This window comes from Puma concolor, chromosome A2 (assembly GCF_028749965.1).
Source record: "Puma concolor isolate L17-30 chromosome A2, mPumCon1.1.hap2, whole genome shotgun sequence".
NCBI classification, from domain to species: Eukaryota; Metazoa; Chordata; class Mammalia; order Carnivora; family Felidae; genus Puma; species Puma concolor.
The window spans coordinates 163,495,234-163,512,021 of NC_141668.1; the positions used below are offsets into that span (position 1 = coordinate 163,495,234).

The following is a 16,788-nucleotide window of genomic DNA, read 5'->3' on the forward strand; positions in this document are numbered from 1 at the left end:
GGAAGTGTATTTCGCAGGGACTAGCCGGCTTTCGGGTCAGGGTTTGCACTTTACAAGCACTGTCTCCGATCAGAGCCTTCACACAGCGCTGTGTGGTAGGGACTCTTGTTATGGACCCCTGGACGGTTGGGGAACCAGGCCCGCGGGGTTAAGGAACACGTCCAAAGTGGAACAGAACTAGACATTGATGGAGCGGGGATTCGAAGCCGACTCCAGAATCCACGCTCTTCACTTCTGTGCACGTAGTAGGCGCTCTACATATAGTTAGGAAAAATGAGAAGTTTATTGGTGACGGGAGCGCTCTAGACTGCTCCAAGCCTAGGACCGCTTCCAGCCTCTGCTACCCCCTCCCCGCCGCCTCACGGCCCCGGCTTTTACAAGCCCCGCCCCGGACTCGGCCCCGCCCCGCCCTCTCCGGGGAGCGGCCCCTCCTCCCCCGCCTGGGCGGAGCCGGCGCGGGATCCGGGTGGCTGCGGGCAGCGGCGGTGGCAGCGGCGGCGGCTTGAGGGGTCGGCGTCGGGGCGGGGACCGGGCCGCAGCGAGTTCGGAGGACTAACGCCCGCGGGGAGCGCCTCCGCCACGCGAGGTGACCCCTTCGGAGGGAGCGTAGCCTGCCCCGTACATCCGCTTCCCAGCAGGTCTGGGGGGCCGGGGGTTAGAGGGAGGGCCCGGGGCCCCGGGAACAAAGGCGAGCGGAGGGGGAACGCCTCTTCCCTCGCCCCCACCCAGCTGGGCTCCCCGGGGAGCGCTGGTGGGGCGCGGGCGGGGCGGAGAGTCCAGCTGGGAACCGGAGATGGGACCATATGGTGATGGGAGGAAGCTCCTGAGCCCCCCTGCACCGGCGGGGGCGCCCCGAATCCAGCAGAGGGACAAGGCCAGGCCCTCCGGGGACCCGCATCTAGTGCCAGGCGTGAGCGAGGGTGGGCAGATGGTCAGGAAGAGGTGGCACAGGCTGACAGGTGGGCTGGGGGGTGGGGTAAAGGCCCCAGCCTGGCGGCCCTGCCCAGCATGGGGAAAGGTTTCCTGCCACTTGTCTTCCCCTCCTCGAACTCGTTCTCCCGGAACACCGGGTGGGGCCCCGAGGGCTGGGCAGGAAAGCGCACAGGTTCGGTCCTCTTTTAAAATGGAAAAAAGCCCCACAGGCAGTTGAGAAATAGCTTTGCTAAGGGTTCCTCCGCCCGGGTGCCTTCCTTTCAACCAGGCCTCCTGGATCGCCTCCTTGTGTAGCTCAGGGAGTAGCCATAGACAGCTGGGGAAACTGAGGCCTAGGGAGGCAGTGAGGGCTGAGGGAGGGTCCCTGACGCAGCTGAAGCAGCCCAGCTGTGGGGACAGGTTGCCAGGAAAGGCAGGATCAGGGTGGTAGGGTTCTTACTGTGTGGCTTCCTTGGAGTTGGGGACTGTCACTGCAGCCTCTGCAGGCTGGGGCTGGGGCCCGGGTGAGTCAGCCCTGCCCGGAGGGAGACGGGCCCACCCCTTTGACAAACAGAAGGTGGCAGTACCCATTTGGGGGTAGATCTGGGCTTTAAGCCTGGACTGTGTCCACTGAAATCCCCCCTCCCCGTGGAGGTCAGGGAGGGGGTTACACCCAGCTTTGGAGGGGGTGTCACGGCAGGTGTCCCTGCCAAAGTCAACACCCAGGCCCAGGAGCGGGGCGGGGGGGGGGGGGCTCTATCCACCAGCTGGCAGGCCCCCCCTCCCCCCCCATCTCACACCTGGGCCCAGCCAGCTGCTCACTGTGGGGCAAAGTCCACACCTGCGCCTTCTGCGGGGTCTGGTTCCTCAGTGGCCACAGCAGGCACTCCATGTGCCCCCTACAACCTGGGCCCTTGCACTTGATAAACGTCCCCATTTTCCAGACGAGGCCACTGAGGCCCACGGACAGCAAGTGACGCGTCGGAGGCCGCTTAGCCTCCAAGTGGCAGAGGGAGGATTTGAATCCAGGTCTGGTGTATACACCGCAGCCATTCCTGGTGTTTTATTGTTCTGCAGGGCGACAGCCCTTCCGCCCCCAGCAGGCTCTCTGCCAAGATGGCATCGGCCGGAGACCCCCCCACAGGCCCACGGGATGCAGCAGACCAGAACTTCGACTACATGTTTAAGCTGCTACTTATCGGCAACAGCAGCGTGGGCAAGACGTCCTTCCTGTTCCGCTACGCGGACGACTCCTTCACACCTGCCTTCGTCAGCACCGTGGGCATTGACTTCAAGGTCAAGACGGTCTATCGCCATGACAAGAGGATCAAGCTGCAGATATGGGTGGGCCAGGCGGCTGTTGTGGGTCTGTGGCAAAGGACAGGAGTCTGTCTGCGGGCCGGGAGGGCCTGGGGTTCCTCCGAGAATGTCCATGATAGGGTGTGGGGCTGTGGGGAGGGGTCCAGGGTTGGGGAGGGGGCTTGGGGTAGAGGTGAAGAGGAGAGGGATTGTATCTATGAGATGAATTCATCAAGATGAGGGGGGTAGGCCCTGCCCTGTGGGGTCTGAGGGGCAGACAGTGCCCATCCAAGGCAGGTTAGATGTCCTGGTGACCAGCGGGGCAGGGGTTTGGGTACCATCGCAGGGGCGAGCCCAGGGTCCCCCCGCTGAGCCTCTGCACTCTTCGGAGATGCTCTCCCTCCCAGCGAGGCTGCTGGTGATGATTGTCATGGTATTGAGCCCCGGGGTGTCTGCGTCAAGACGGCGCTCTCTGACCCTGGTCGCCACGTTGGTCTTGGAGACGAGGTCGAGGGAGCTTACAAGTCTGTGGGAGGCACTGACGCCTCAGACTGGCAATTCCTCAGGGGCAGGGCCACGTCTTCCGGCAGACGGGGGCTATGAGCACGGGGTGGTGCCCCGCTTGGGACCCTGCAGGGGTGGGGTGGGGAGCAGAGTAGCACCTAGCCACCTGACCCTGCTGTGTTCCTAGGACACGGCGGGCCAGGAGCGCTACCGCACGATCACCACAGCCTACTACCGCGGCGCCATGGGCTTCCTGCTCATGTATGATGTTGCCAACCAGGAGTCCTTCACCGCTGTGCAGGACTGGTGAGTGCTTGCTGACCACTGACACCCTGACCTTCGCCCTCTCCCCCTGACCCTCAATCTCTAGCCTAATGGCCCTCACACTCCACAGGGCCACTCAGATCAAGACCTACTCCTGGGACAACGCGCAGGTCATCCTCGTGGGGAACAAGTGCGACCTGGAGGATGAGCGTGTTGTGCCTACTGAGGACGGCCGGAGGCTCGCTGATGACCTTGGTTAGTGCCCAGCCTGGGCCCCAGGCCCCGGACCCCTCAGACCAAACCCCAGTCCCCACCCTTGGGTTCCAGGTCCAACCGCAGTCAGCAACCCTCTGCCCTTTGAGGATCTGCTAGGAAAAATACCCCTATGTGCGGCACCTTCCGCATTTAATTTCAGAGAATTCAGTTACAGGTATTCCCCACCTCCCTGCCGCAAAACACTCCTGGAAATGTATCCTACAAACATCCCACGCATGTGGGAAGTGGCAAGGATATCGAGTCACAGCGCTGTTGGCAGGAGGGGAACCTCGGTAACCTCTTAAATGTCTCACGGTGGGGGAAGCAGCCAAACATAAAGTATAGTCACGTTGTGGAATACTACACAGCTGTGAAAAAGGGCGAGCACTTTCCTTATGCTCTGCTCTGGCAAGATCTCTGGGCTATATGCTTACTGTGGAAAAATGGGCTTGGCTGCTTCCAAGCGGCTCAGCAAGTGTTGTTGTAATTTTTTAACTTTACTTATCTATTTTTTACATTTTATTTATTCTTGAAAGAGAGAGAGAGAGACAGAGTGTGAGCAGGGGAGGGGCAGAGAGAGAGGGAGACACAGAATCCGAAGCAGGCTCCAGGCTCCAAGCTGCCAGCTCAGAGCCCATCACGGGGCTTGAACTCCCGAACCGCCAGATCATGACCAGAGCTGAAGTCAGATGCTTAACTGACTGAGCCACCCAGGTGCCCCTGTTTTTAATTTTTTTAATGTTTTATTTATTTCTGAGAGAGAGAGGGAGACAGAGCGTGAGCAGGGGAGGGGCAGAGAGAGAGAGAGAGAGAGATAGGGAGACACAAAATCCCAAGCAGGCTCCAGACTCTGAGCGGTCAGCATAGAGCCCGACCCAGGGCTCTAACTCACGAACTGTGAGATCGTGACCTGAGCCGGAGTCTGATGCTTTAACTGACTGAGCCACCCAGGCGCCCCTTACGTAGGCTTCAAGCCCAGCGTGGAGCCCAGCACAGGGCTTAGACTCACAACCCTGAGAGATCATGACCTGAGCCGAAATCTAGACTTGGACACCTGAGCCACCCAGGTGCCCCATCAGCCAATCTTTTCTTAAAGGGCCAGATAGGAAATATTTTCAGCCTTAGGGTCTTTGTCGCCCCTCAGCTCTGTTTGAAAGCTACCACAGAAAATAACTGAATGAGTGAGTGTGACTGTCATCGAAACTTTGTTTATAAAAATAGGCAATGGGCCAGATCTTGCCTGTGACTTAAAGTTTTCCGACCCCTGCATTAGTGTATAAAAAGGGTAAGAATAAGAATATATGTTTGCCTGAAGAAACTCCGGGAGGATACAAAGGATCTAGTCACAGCAATGATCTGTGTGTGTCCGAGAACTGGGGGCCAGGGTGCTAGGATGGAAGGAGGGCTTTTTCAGCCTACCTTTTTGAATCAGGTAAATGGAAATTGAAGCTCAAAGGGAATCTGGCCTGGAGTATTCTAGTATCCTAAGCCCTGCCTAGGACTCCCGTTGCAGGAGATGGTGTGACCACTGTAGGGGAAGGTGGGTTAAGGACCCAGACTCAGGAGCTAGAATCCCATTATGCAACCCACTAGCTGTGTGACCTTGGACACATCGCCTCCCCTCTCTGTGCTTCCATTTCTCCATCTGGGAAACAGAGTGAAAACTGTGCCTACTTCCTAGCGCTGTTAGAAAGAGGAAATAAGCCAACACTGGCCCCGTTTGAACGTTAACTCGTATTATTTCTCGATCGGTTTGTGCTCTTGTGTTGGTGACTTCAGCCCTCTGGGCCCGCACTCCCTCTTGTGTGAAGTGGATTTAGTAACAGCCTCACCGCGTCAAGTTGTCGCAGGGGTGAAATGAGTTACGACCTACGAAGCAGGTATCACAGCTGGGCACGCACGTAGAATGTATCGGAATCTCAGCTAGCGTGATTGTGAACTATTATTGATGCTTTGTACAAAAAACTCTAGGCACCATATAACAACCTGCAAATCCTAAAGTAGTTACTACCTGGCCCTTTACAGAGAAAGGTCAGGGACCTCGGACTAGAACGGTTTTCTCTCTCTCTCTCTTTTTAATTATAGCTCTGTCATTTTTAAAATTTTTTTAATGTTTATTTATTTTTGAGAGACACAGAGAAACAGAGTACAAGCGGGGGAGGGGCAGAGAGACAGAATCCGAAGCAGGCTCCAGACTCTGAACTGTCAGCACAGAGCTCGATGTGGGGCTCAAACCCACAAACCGTGAGATCATGACCTGAGCCGAAGTCAGATGCTTAACCAACTGAGCCACCTGGGCGCCCCTCTCTCTCTCTCTCTCTCTTTTTTTTTCTTCTTCTTACCATCTGTTTGTTGGACAAACTGGGTCTTTGTTCTATGGAATATTTCCCATTTGAGATTTGCCTCTTTGCTCCCTCGCGGTGTCATTTAACCTGCTCCTTTGTTCCCTGTGTTTTCTGGGAGCTCTGGCTTTGGCTCTCAATTGCAGGTATGCTGGGGAGTCAGCTTTTGCTGCTGGGGACTAGATCCCCAATTTGCCCGGAACCGGGAAAAATCAGCTATGACCCAGCCATGGGCTGGAACACTTGGGGATGTTGCCCACACCTTGCAGAGAACATCTAGTGGGGGGGGGGGGGGGTGTCTGACCTGGCATTAAGTTTCAAATATTGACATACAGAGCAGGAGGCAGAATTTGACCCCAGTTTTGTAGGGAAAAGAATACACACATGGGGTACCTGGATGGCTCAGCGGTTAAGCGTCCGACTCTTGATTGCGCTTCAGGTCAAGATCTCACGGTTCGTGAGTTCAAGCCCTGCGTCGGGCTCTGTGCTGACAGCGCGGACCCTGCTTGGGATTCTCTCCCTCTCTCTTCTCCCTGCCCCTCGCCTGCTTGCACTCTCTCTCTCGAAACTTAAAAAAATAAAAAAAACCACACGCGCAAGCACGCACACACGCGCACACATACCCCCTACAGACCCAACCCCAATGATTGTGTATGTTAAAAAAATATATAGCGGAAAGCTAAATATCAAGACACCAATAGTAAGTGTTTCTCAATGATAAAATCACAGGTTGCTTTTCTGTCTTGGTAGTTTTCAGGAGTTTCTAACTTCTTCAGTGGATTTCTCCACTGAATATTTATAATCAGCAAAAAAAAAGTATTAAAAAAAAAACTAAGATTGTTGGAGACAGAGCTGCACGCAGATAAGGAAATGCCAGTCTTGCTTAGGAGGACAGTGGAGTGACACTTATGATCACGAGGCTTGGAGTAAGAGATCTGAGTTCATGCCCTGCCTCTGTCATCCGTTCGTTCGTCCATTCATTCATTCATTCATTCAGCAAGTCGTTTCTGAGCACCTGCTCTGGGCCAGGCACCAGACGAGGCAGACAGAAATCCTGCCACCTTGGAGCTGGCATTCCAGTAGTGGAGACGGATAGTAAATGGGTAATTACACACGTAATTACTTAATTACAATTACATTTTTATAGTGCGGCATGACAGGTGCTGGGAGAGAGGCCTGTCTGCCCGGTGCTGTGTGCATAGTATGGTGGGTGTTTGAATCCCTGGCCCAACTTGGCAGGTGTGGTGGGTGCGGACATATCGGGGACCCCTAGGCAGAGCCTGAGCCAGCCTTCCAGGGTGCGGGAAGCCTTGTCATGTACGTGTACGCCCTTATTTTTAGGTTGACAGCCCGCTTTTTGTAGCCGAGGGACGACAGGCAAGTCCCCAAAGTATATTTACTACCTTCCACGTTTGGGAGGACAAGTTTCGTTTTGTTTTGTTTTTTGTTTTTCAAGTTTATTTATTTATTTTGAGAGAAAGAGAGAGGGAACAGGGGAGGGGCAGAGAGAGAAGGAGAGAGAGGATCCCAAGCAGGCTCCACACTGTCAGCACAGAGCCCGACATGGGGCTCAAACCCCCGAACCGTGAGATCATGACCTGAGCCAAAAATCAAAAGTCGGATGCTTAACCGACTGAGCCACCCAGGTGCCCCAGGACAAGCTTTTTTAAAATGAGAGACAGGTATGCTGGTCACTCTGATGCTAAGAATATATTCAGGGACACTTGGCTGGCTCAGTTGGTAGAGCATACGACTCTTGATCTTAGACTTGTGAGTTTGAACCCACGTTAGGTGTCGAGATTACTTTAAAAATAAAATCCTAAAAAAAAAATCCTGGGGGGCCCGGGTGGCTCAGTCGCTTAAGCATCTGACTTCAGCTCAGGTCATGATCTCACGGTTCATGGAGTCAAGCCCTGCGTCGGGCTCTGTGTCTCCCTCTCTCTCTGCCCCTCGCCCACTCATGCTCTGTGTCTCCGTTCCTCTAAAATGAATAAATGTTAAAAAAACATATATAAAGGACCCTCGTGTCCTCCTCCCCAGAAGGACTCAACCAGCGTGTCTTCCCTCCTGAGGCCCAAGGTGGGACCGTAGGGATATTTATCATCATTTATTTATTTAGATCCAAAATATGTATTTCGTGTTTATTAACTATCGTCACTTAAGCCAGGCGGCCTGGGTGTGAATCCCAGCTCTGCCGTGTGATACCTTTGGATGAGTGGCTTTTCCTCTCTGTGCCTTGGTTTCCTCATTTGTAAAACGGACTCTGATAGCACGAACCTCAGAGCATCATGAAATGAGTCAGTTTGCAGAAAATGCTGAGAAAAGCGCTTGTGGGTCAAGAACGGTATGCATCGCATACACCCCTGGGAAACCTGCCGTTCCTTACGTGCCTGCTGGGCACCAGAACGTCACCTGCGGCCACTGCTCTGTGACAAGGAGATCCTTCGAATAGTCCCCACGGGGGGCTGCTGCCACAGGTCTTATCAGCATCAGTGTCGTTCCCATCCTACCGATGAGCAAACTGAGGCTTCGAGAGATCGAGGCGCTCAGCCAAGGTCCCACGGCTGCACGAAGGGCAGACCTGGGCTCGGAAGCCATGTTTGGGTGATGCCACAGCCCGGGCTTACTGGTGTTCCCACCCTGTGTCCATCCAGGTTTCGAGTTCTTCGAGGCCAGTGCCAAAGAGAACATCAACGTGAAGCAGGTCTTCGAGCGCCTGGTGGACATCATCTGTGAGAAGATGAATGAGTCCCTAGAACCCGGCTCCGGCCCGGGCAGCAATGGGAAAGGCCCGGCCTTGGGGGACACCCCACCCCCCGAGCCCAGCGGTTGCAGCTGCTAGAGATGGTCCCCAACCCCTGTCCACCCCTTCCTGCCTCGGCAGGGACTGTGACTGAGGCATGAGCCACAAGGGCTGTTGCTAAGCTCAGGGCACCCCCTTCCCTCCCCCCAGCTGTCAGCCGCCCCGACTCCCGCATGGCTCATCTTCTCGCCATGGCCGCCAACTTGCCCAAAGCAGCCTTATCATGAGCTCCAGACCCTGGGGACTCTGCACGGCAGGAGGGGTCTGGGGATGTTGACGTGCGCGAGCCTGCTGCTTTTCAGCCATTTTAATGGAGGGAGCAAGGGCGGCCTGTCCCACCCCGTCTGGAGGAGGGGCATCCACAGTGCCTTCTGGGTTAGAACTGTTGTTCTCGTCCATTCTGTGTTGGGCGTTGCCTGGAATTCACAAGCTGGTTCCTTCGTCTTCTCCCTCCTGCGGTGTGAGTCCTCAGAGTTCACCCTCGGAGATGTGGAAGGCGACTCCTTTCTCAGGGTCCCCCGGGGTGGTCCCAAGCCTGCCCGTGAACCTCCTCAGACCTCAAGCTTCCAAGGCGGGGAGGTGATTCTGGCCCGCACAGACCCTTCCCTTCTGGCCTGCAGATCGGCTGCCTGTGAACACAGTATTAAAGCAGGTTTTCCCATTGTAAAGGGACAGGAAGTCAGAGCCCCACCCCCCAGCACCCCCCGCCCCCCCGCCGGCTTCAGGGACCCCAGAAGTGCCTTCTGAGCTTCCCCAGTATTCCACATCACCCACAACCCTGCCACTGTTTTACTCTATTCGCTAGATCTCTGATCCCTGGATTGAATTCTAGAATTATGGGCCGCATCAGGCTGGGCAGAGAATGGCCCAACCCTGGGTGTTCCTGCCTGGGACTTTTTGCCAGGAGTTAGCCTCAGAGCCAGGAGCCCCGGCCCTCCTGCCCATACCTGCCTCTCCCAGACCCCGTTTGCCTGGCGATATTTTAAGCAAGGTCTTTCCACATCCTACATCCTGCTAGAAAAGGAAATTGAGCAATGTTCCTATAGCCTGCTCTTGCTGGCGGCTTGCCGACGGAAGGACTTGGGCTCTTCCCCATCGAGGACCCTTGAGGACCCAGAGTCCATTTCCTGAGTCACATCAGTGGTGGGGCCCAGTGATGTGATGCTTCCTACAAATGGAGGCGTCCCTGTAAGGGAGGCTTTAGGGTTGGGCAGAAGAGGCAAGAAGGCAGCGTTGTGCAATGGTTACTGCCACATGGGATTCGCAGATACGGCTCGGGAGGGGCAGGCTGATGGGGGCGGGCTGGAAATCAGTGTCCCCGGTTGACTGGGGTCCCCAGCCGGCAGGGAGGCTCCTGCTGGGAGGTTATGTGCAGTTTGAGGATCTACATCTTGACCTCCATCCCCCACCCCAACTCAGTGTCCCTCCTACCCCCCGAAGTCCGAACTCCGGTGGCATGGCACCTGTTTGGGCCCCGGCACACCAACTAACCTCCCATAACTTGACAGGCCCTGTGAGGATGGCCTGAACAGATGGTTCGTATTCCACTCCCAGCCCCTGACACCAAAATGACTTCCTGGAGCCTTAAAGATCTCAGCCTCCTCCTGCTGGAAGTTCACCTTAGCTCTTCCCTTTGTAGAAGCTGTGGATTGAATTTCTTTCTAGAGGGCCCCGTTCATCCCATTGCCGAGGGCTGCCCTTAAGAGCTTTCAAAGCGAGGGTAGCTTTGTAAGCCAACACATCAGACAACAGGGGTGAGATGGACAAGTTTCTGGAAACACGCACAGCGAGTTTGGGGAACGTTCGGGGCAGGAGTCAAAAATGTTGGTTGCTCTAGCGTAAAAGAGAAATTAAGGCAGCTAGGAAAAAGCCTGTTAAGATGCATCATGGTCTATCAAGAGTCTGTCGGCCAGCCCATTTTCTCAGGCTGCTGCCAGAAAACAAAACAAAAAAAACAAAACAGTGGACCAGACTGCTATTATTTAAAGGGACGGACCAACCTGTGTCTCGTACCTGACGTGGGCTAAGCCTTGTGTTTATACAAGATTTTTGAACAGTTCAGCTTTGAGTAGCCCTGAGACAGCGAGCTGCCTCTGGGTTTTCTCAAGACTAGGTTTATGTAGGAGAGGGATTTTTTTTTTCTTTTTTGGCTTGTTTCTTCTAAAAATAATGCAAGTGGTTATTTTATAATTTTAGGTGGGAGGCTTAACTCACGATGGTCTCTGGGGAACCGCAACCAATGTCCTCGAAGATCACGGGCAGGGGGACGGAGATTTGTTGAGTTTTACAAACCAAAACGAAGCCAAAAGCTGCGGGAAAGCCGCTTCTCCGGGGAGAGTGGAGTCGGGAGAGGCCACGAACTGGCTTCTCGCCTCCATCCCGAAACACTACGGAGGGAGCTCTCGGCTCGGTCATTTGTATTACTGGATGTGGTTCTCCTGTGTAAGCGATTCTTTGATGTCCACTCGGCAAGATGAGCACTTTTATCCACAAGAGAAAATAAAGCCGTTACGCCCAGATGCCCTTGTTCTTGTATTTCCATTAGTGAACCGTGGTTTCCAGGAAGAGAGGGGTTGAATCAGCCAAGTAGATGCTTGGTCGAGGGCCGTGCGTTCTTCGGCAGAACCTGAATCAGGCTAGGGAGGCTCGGGTCTGGGGCTGCCTCTAGCCAAGGTTCGTGCCCACCACCTGGGCCCTGGAAAGTTTGCTGTGTGGTGGGGAGGGGCGGGGGGGGGGCGAGGTAAGACATCTGTCCTCCCTGCTGCAGCCATAGGGAGCCCGTGAATACCCGGGTCGAGGCAGATTGCTCCTCTCCTCAGAACCCTCCATGGCTCCCACTCAGAGTAAATGCCTAAGTCTTCCTTGCGGCTCACAAGGTCCTGCATGATCTGACCTGTCACTTCCCTTCCCTCAGCTCTTCCCACCTGCCCCCCCACATTTGCAATGCTGCAGTCACATTGGCCTTGCTGCTATTTGAACACACCAGGCCCCTGCCCCAGGGCCTTTGCACTGGCTATGCCCCCTGCCTGAAGTCAAATGGCTCCTCTCACTCAAGCCCTCTTTGTGCAAATCTCACCTTCTCATTGACCCCCTTTCCCTCTTCCCCCCCTCCCCGCGTTTAGTGCTGTAACCTCTCTGCAGCATTTAAAAAAAATTTTTTTTAATGTTTACTTATTTTTGAGAGACAGAGACAGAGTGCTAGCGGGGGAGGGGCAGAGAGAGAGGGTCTCTGCAGCATTTCTAATGTCCGTTTCCCTGTGTCCCTCTCCACATAGCCCCTAGAATGGAAACTGCTATACAATTTACTTATTTAACGTAAACAAGCACCTCTTTCAATACAATGACAGTTCCTCAAACGCAGGGATTTTTAAAAATTTTTCGCCACCACCCCCAGCTCATTTCCTGTTTGACAGAATAAAAAAGAAATATTAGATCTTTGTCCTGGGGTCCCTGGCACACAGCTCCTAAAGCCCTTGGGATCTCTGGAGTGATAAGAGTGTGTTTTGTATGTTTCGGGATGGAGGCTGGTCTCCAGAAAGAACAAGCCAAGACGAGAGGGTGGGAACTCTGAGCCCAGACCCTGACCTCCGGGGAGGGGAGACAGGCCCGAGCTGGAGATCGAGTTCATCCCCAATGGCCAATTAAGGGGCTAGGGAGGTGGGGGGGCGTCCCTGGAGAGGACACAGAGGCCCCGCGCCCCTTCTCCATACCTTGCCCGGTGCGTCTTTTCCATTAGGCTGTTCCTGATTTATACCCTTTCATCATTTGGGACACCTGGGTGGCTCAGTCCATTAAGCTTCTGACTCTTGATCACAGCTTGGGTCTTGATCCCTCAGGGTTGTGAGTTCGAGCCCCGCGTCGGGCTCTGTGCTGACAGCTCAGAGCCTGGAGCCTGCTTCGGATTCTGTGTCTCCCTCTCTCTCTCTGCCCCTCCCCTGCTCGCACTCTGTCTCTCTCTCTCTCTCAAACATAAAGAAAACATTAAAAAAAAATTTTTTTTAACTGCCTAATTAACAGTAGTAACTGACAAACTTACTGAGTTCTGTGAGTCCTTCTAATTGTGAAGCCTGAAAGGGAAGGGGGATCGTCGGAACCCTCTGCCTGGGGTTGGGGGCCAAGTCAGACAGTATAGGTCACCTGGGGACCCAATACTTGTAACCAGTGTCTGAAGTGGGGGCAGTCTCGTGGGACTGAGTCTTTACATTTTTGGTATCTGCCTCAAACTCTGGGTAGTGTCGGAATTGAACTCTAGGACACCCAGTTGGTCCCTGGAGAGAATTGTTTGTTGTGAAACCCCAACACGTGCATGTGCGCGCGCGCGCACACACACACACACACACACACACACGCGCGCGCGGTGCCAGAAGTGTTGTGAGTACAAACGGTTCATTTGTGACTTAACAGCAAGCACGCCACAGACGTTTGTTGAGTGAATGTATGAACTGCAGGGCTCAAGAGTGAGCTGGGTCCAGGGACTTGCATACCGTCCCAGGATTCTCGGCCGCTCCCAGTGCCTTTGCTCTGCAGCCTTGCCCCCACGAGGCGAGGTGAGCTTCATGGGAGCTGGGCACCGTATCCAAAGTCCCCAAGCCGAGCATCCTTGACCAGCTTGGGTCCCTTGCCTGAACCAGAACACGGGACAGAAAGCTGGAACATTCTGATTGGCTGACTGAGACCACTTGCCCGACAGGCTTAGGGATGGAAATCGGAGAGGTGGGCTGGCTCCAGAGGAAAGCTGGAGCCTCCTTTCCTGAAGTGGGAAGTGATTGCAGCAATAACAAATACCACACGTGCTCCTTTTATCCTTCTCCAAATCCCCCCAAAGGAAGGATGGAGAGATGAGAGAAACCGCCATTTTGGAATCCCCAGTGACAGAACTGGTCCAGGTGGCTGAGGTCATTGGATGCAGCCCTTCGCTTATTGATTCTCCTCAATGACCGTGGCCACCCCCTCAGAATCGTCTGGTAAATGTAAGAGTCCCCAGCCCAATCCAATCCAATCCAATCCAATGAGTCCCAGGCCCCCGCCCAATCCAATCAAACCAGAAGGTGGAGAGGGGGTGCAGGCTTGGGTATTTTGTGAAAGCTTCCAGGAGGTTCTAAGGGACAGCCAGGGCTGGCAACAAGTGAGTTACAGGAAATATGGGGGAGGGAGGAAGAAGATAAAGGGACCACAACAGCACTGAGGAGTCAATCCAGAAGGCATGGTATTCCCCAGTATTCCCCGCTCTTTCTGCCACAAATCGAAGGTTGGTGGGACTGGAGACGAGGAGGAAGAACCCGGAACAGCGGTTTTCTGCGCATGTTCTGGAGCACCGGCTGGGAACCTGTTTGGAATTCAGAGCCCTGGGTCCCACTCCGGATCTGGAGTCAGAAGCCCTGGAGGTGGGGCCGCCGGCCTCTGGGCTTGAACAGAATATTCAGAGGATTTTAACGCACGCTCTAATTTGAGTAAAAGGGATTTAGGAGACATGACAAGAAGACATGATGTGTGCACGTTATTTGGATCCGATTCAAAGAAACCAAATGTGTAAGTCCTGGGGATGTAACGTACAGCATGCAGGCTGTAATGAATAATACCCTAATTCATATTTGAAAGTTACTAAGACAGCACATCTCAAAAGTTCTCATGGGGCGTCTGGGTGGCTCAGTCGGTCAGGCATCTGACTTCGGCTCAGGTCATGATCTCACGGTCTGTGGGTTCGAGCCCCGCGTCGGGCTCTGTGCTGACAGCTCGGAGCCTGGAGCCTGCTTCCGATTCTGTGTCTCCCTCTCTCTCTGCCTCTCCCTTGCTCACGCTCTGTCTGTCTGTCTCTCTCTTTCTCTCTCAAAAATAAATGGGTATTTGGTTTAATATGGGAATTTGGGGGGACACAAACATTTAGTCAGGTGCAATGAGAACATTGGGGTTGACACAAATGTATGCACTTTTAGAGATGTGTACTGAAGTACGAAGGGGGAAATGACATTGTCTGGGATCCGTTTTTAAATACTCCCTCAAGGGGAAAAAGGAATCATGAAGCAAGCCTGTCGGGCTCTTGGTGATTGTTGAATCCGGGTGATGGGTATATAAGAGTTTTTTTGGACAAGTTCTTTTGTTTTTTGTGAATATTTAAGATTTTCTTTCACAGACTGGGGACCTGGGTGGCTCAGTCGGTTGAGCATCCATCCGACTTGGGCTCAGGTCATGAGCTCAAGGTTCGTGAGTTTGAGCCCCGAGTCGGGCTCTCTGCTGTCGGCACGCAGCCAGCCGGCTTTGGATCCTCTGTCCCCCTCTCTCTGCCCCACCCCTGCTTGCACTCTCTCAAAAATAAATAAACGTTAAAAAACAGATTTCTTTCCACAAAATAATTTTTTTTTTAAAGTTTATTTATTTTTGAGACAGAGAGAGACAGAGCATGAACGGGGGAGGGGCAGAGAGAGAGAGGGAGACACAGAATCGGAAACAGGCTCCAGGCTCTGAGCCGTCAGCCCAGAGCCCGACGCGGGGCTCGAACTCACGGACCGCGAGATCGTGACCTGGCTGAAGTCGGACGCTTAACCGACTGCGCCACCCAGGCGCCCCTCCACAAAATAATTTAAAAAACAAGACAATTTCATGAGAAGGAGGCCATGTTATCTCTTTCAGGTCCTTGGGGCTAAAATCACTGCCAGTTGGCATAAAAAAATGGAAGGAAAAAGGGGTCAGGCTAACAGTGCTTTCCCAAACCTTTTATTACCAATCTCCCTTCCAAAAATCAGTGAGTGCCACAGAGAAACAATGAGGCAAGATCTCCAGCAGCCCGGTGGGCCAGATGACCTGTCCCCAGGTCTGTCAACCTAGTTTGATGAATAGAAGCAAAGTGGCAAGAATTCCTGGCAGCTGGGAGGGGAGAAGAAAGAAATATTGAACCAGGGGCACCTGGGAGGGTCCGTCGGTTGAGCGTCAGACTCTTAGTTTCGGCTCAGGGCATGATCTCGCAGTCCATGAGTTCGAGCCCCGAGTCGGGCTCTGCACTGGCTTGGGATTCTCTCTCTCTCTTTGCCCCTCCCCCTGCTCTCTCTCTCTCTCTCTCTCTCTCTCTCTCTCTCTCTCACACACACACTCAAAATAAATAAATAAACTTAAAAAAAAAAAAAGAAAGAGATATTGAACCAACTTGAGGGACCTCTGGAACCCAAATCAAATTGGAGACACTGAGAAGGGAAGCATCTTCTTCCAGAAAAGTAAAGGGCAGGGTTTGACAAAGAGCTGAAGGTCCCTCACGGTCAGGCTGGAGCGACTTCGCTCTGTTTACACAATCAGTCTTAGAAGCAGAAAGTGGAGGCCTTTCAACATGAGCGTTGGTCGGTTTCCCCTTGTTTCCCACCTATCTTCACTCTCTTCCGCTCTGCCCTGGGTCCTGCAAACTACATTTCCCAGAATCTCCCGCCCTTCCACTTCCTGTTAGCTTTGGCCAATAGGAAACACCTTCAGGAGATGGGAGAGGAAAAGTTGGAGTACTTCTTCCCCACTCCCTCCTTTCTTCTGCCCATCCTGAGCCCTCCAAGACGTAGGTCGGATGGCCCCTCTTCTCCTACCCCTTCAGGCTTAGAAGTAAAAGCTCCCCATGTTGCTAGACTCTTGGTGCCTCATCCCTCATTTTCTTAACTCTGCCCGCACCTCAGCAAGGAAGCCCCTGAAAACTCCTTTTTTTCTTTTTTAAATGTCTATTTTTGAGAGACAGAGAAATGGAGCATGAGTTGGGGAGGAGCAGAGAAAGAGGGAGACAGAGGATCCGAAGCGGGCTCTGTGCTGAAGCAGAGAGCCTGATGCGGGGCTTGAACTCATGAACAGTAAGATCATGACCTGAGCTGAAGTTGGTCTCTTCACTGACTGAGCCACCCAGGTGCCCCGCCCTTGAAAATTTCTTAAAAGGACCACCTCGGGGCTCGATTCTGTTCCCTGCTGGGATCCTGACTATCGTGACCTCTTTGGGGAAGAGGGTGTGGTATCGTTTGTAAACATAGATGCAATATAAATTTGTACAATGAAAAAAATGCCTGTTTAAAAAATACAGATCAGGCGTTCTCGGGCTCAAGACCCCGCGTCGGGCTCTGCACTGACAGCCCAGAGCCTGGAGCCTGCTCCGGATTCTGTGTCTCCCTCACTCTCTCTCTGCCCCTCCCCCACTCACGCTGTCTGTCTGTCTCTGTCTCTCTCTCCCCACTTTCTTGTTTCTTTGCATGCCTCGTTTCTTTTAAGCTTTTATTGTTTATTTTTCAAAGGATTTTCTTCCTTTTTAAAGTTTATTTATTTTGAGAGAGTGTGTGTATGTACACGCGAGCAGGGGAGGGGCAGAGAGAGAGGGAGAGCACCTCAAAGAAGAAGATGACGGAGAAGTCATCCCCTTTCCACCACTGCCTCCCTGGGACCCTTCCCTTGGGCAGG

At 53.6% G+C, this 16,788-nt stretch overlaps 1 protein-coding gene across 3 annotated transcripts; it reads left to right on the top strand.

The window, feature by feature from the left end:
* The first annotated feature begins 452 nt into the window (after window positions 1-452).
* RAB3D (RAB3D, member RAS oncogene family) lies at window positions 453-10,898 on the top strand. 3 transcript variants are annotated; one of them, XM_086699044.1, is made up of 6 exons: window positions 453-638; window positions 1,990-2,256; window positions 2,903-3,021; window positions 3,110-3,234; window positions 8,231-8,308; window positions 10,576-10,898. In XM_086699044.1, the coding sequence occupies exons 2-6, from the start codon at window positions 2,029-2,031 to the stop codon at window positions 10,854-10,856; spliced, it is 831 nt and encodes a 276-aa protein (XP_086555170.1). In that variant the 5' UTR covers window positions 453-638; window positions 1,990-2,028; the 3' UTR covers window positions 10,857-10,898. The 3 variants fall into 3 exon arrangements, with proteins under 3 accessions (XP_086555170.1, XP_086555171.1, XP_086555172.1); XM_086699045.1 differs by having other exon boundaries at window positions 454-586; XM_086699046.1 differs by lacking the exon at window positions 10,576-10,898 and having other exon boundaries at window positions 455-638; window positions 8,231-9,047.
* Window positions 10,899-16,788: the final 5,890 nt, after the last annotated feature.

Coding starts and splice junctions, on each gene's coding strand:
- RAB3D (XM_086699044.1), top strand. CDS start 2,029: ATGGCATCGGCCGGAGACCCCCCCACAGGCCCACGGGATGCAGCAGAC. Junction 2,257..2,902: donor GGATCAAGCTGCAGATATGG/GTGGGCCAGGCG, acceptor CTGTGTTCCTAG/GACACGGCGGGCCAGGAGCG. Junction 3,022..3,109: donor TTCACCGCTGTGCAGGACTG/GTGAGTGCTTGC, acceptor CACACTCCACAG/GGCCACTCAGATCAAGACCT.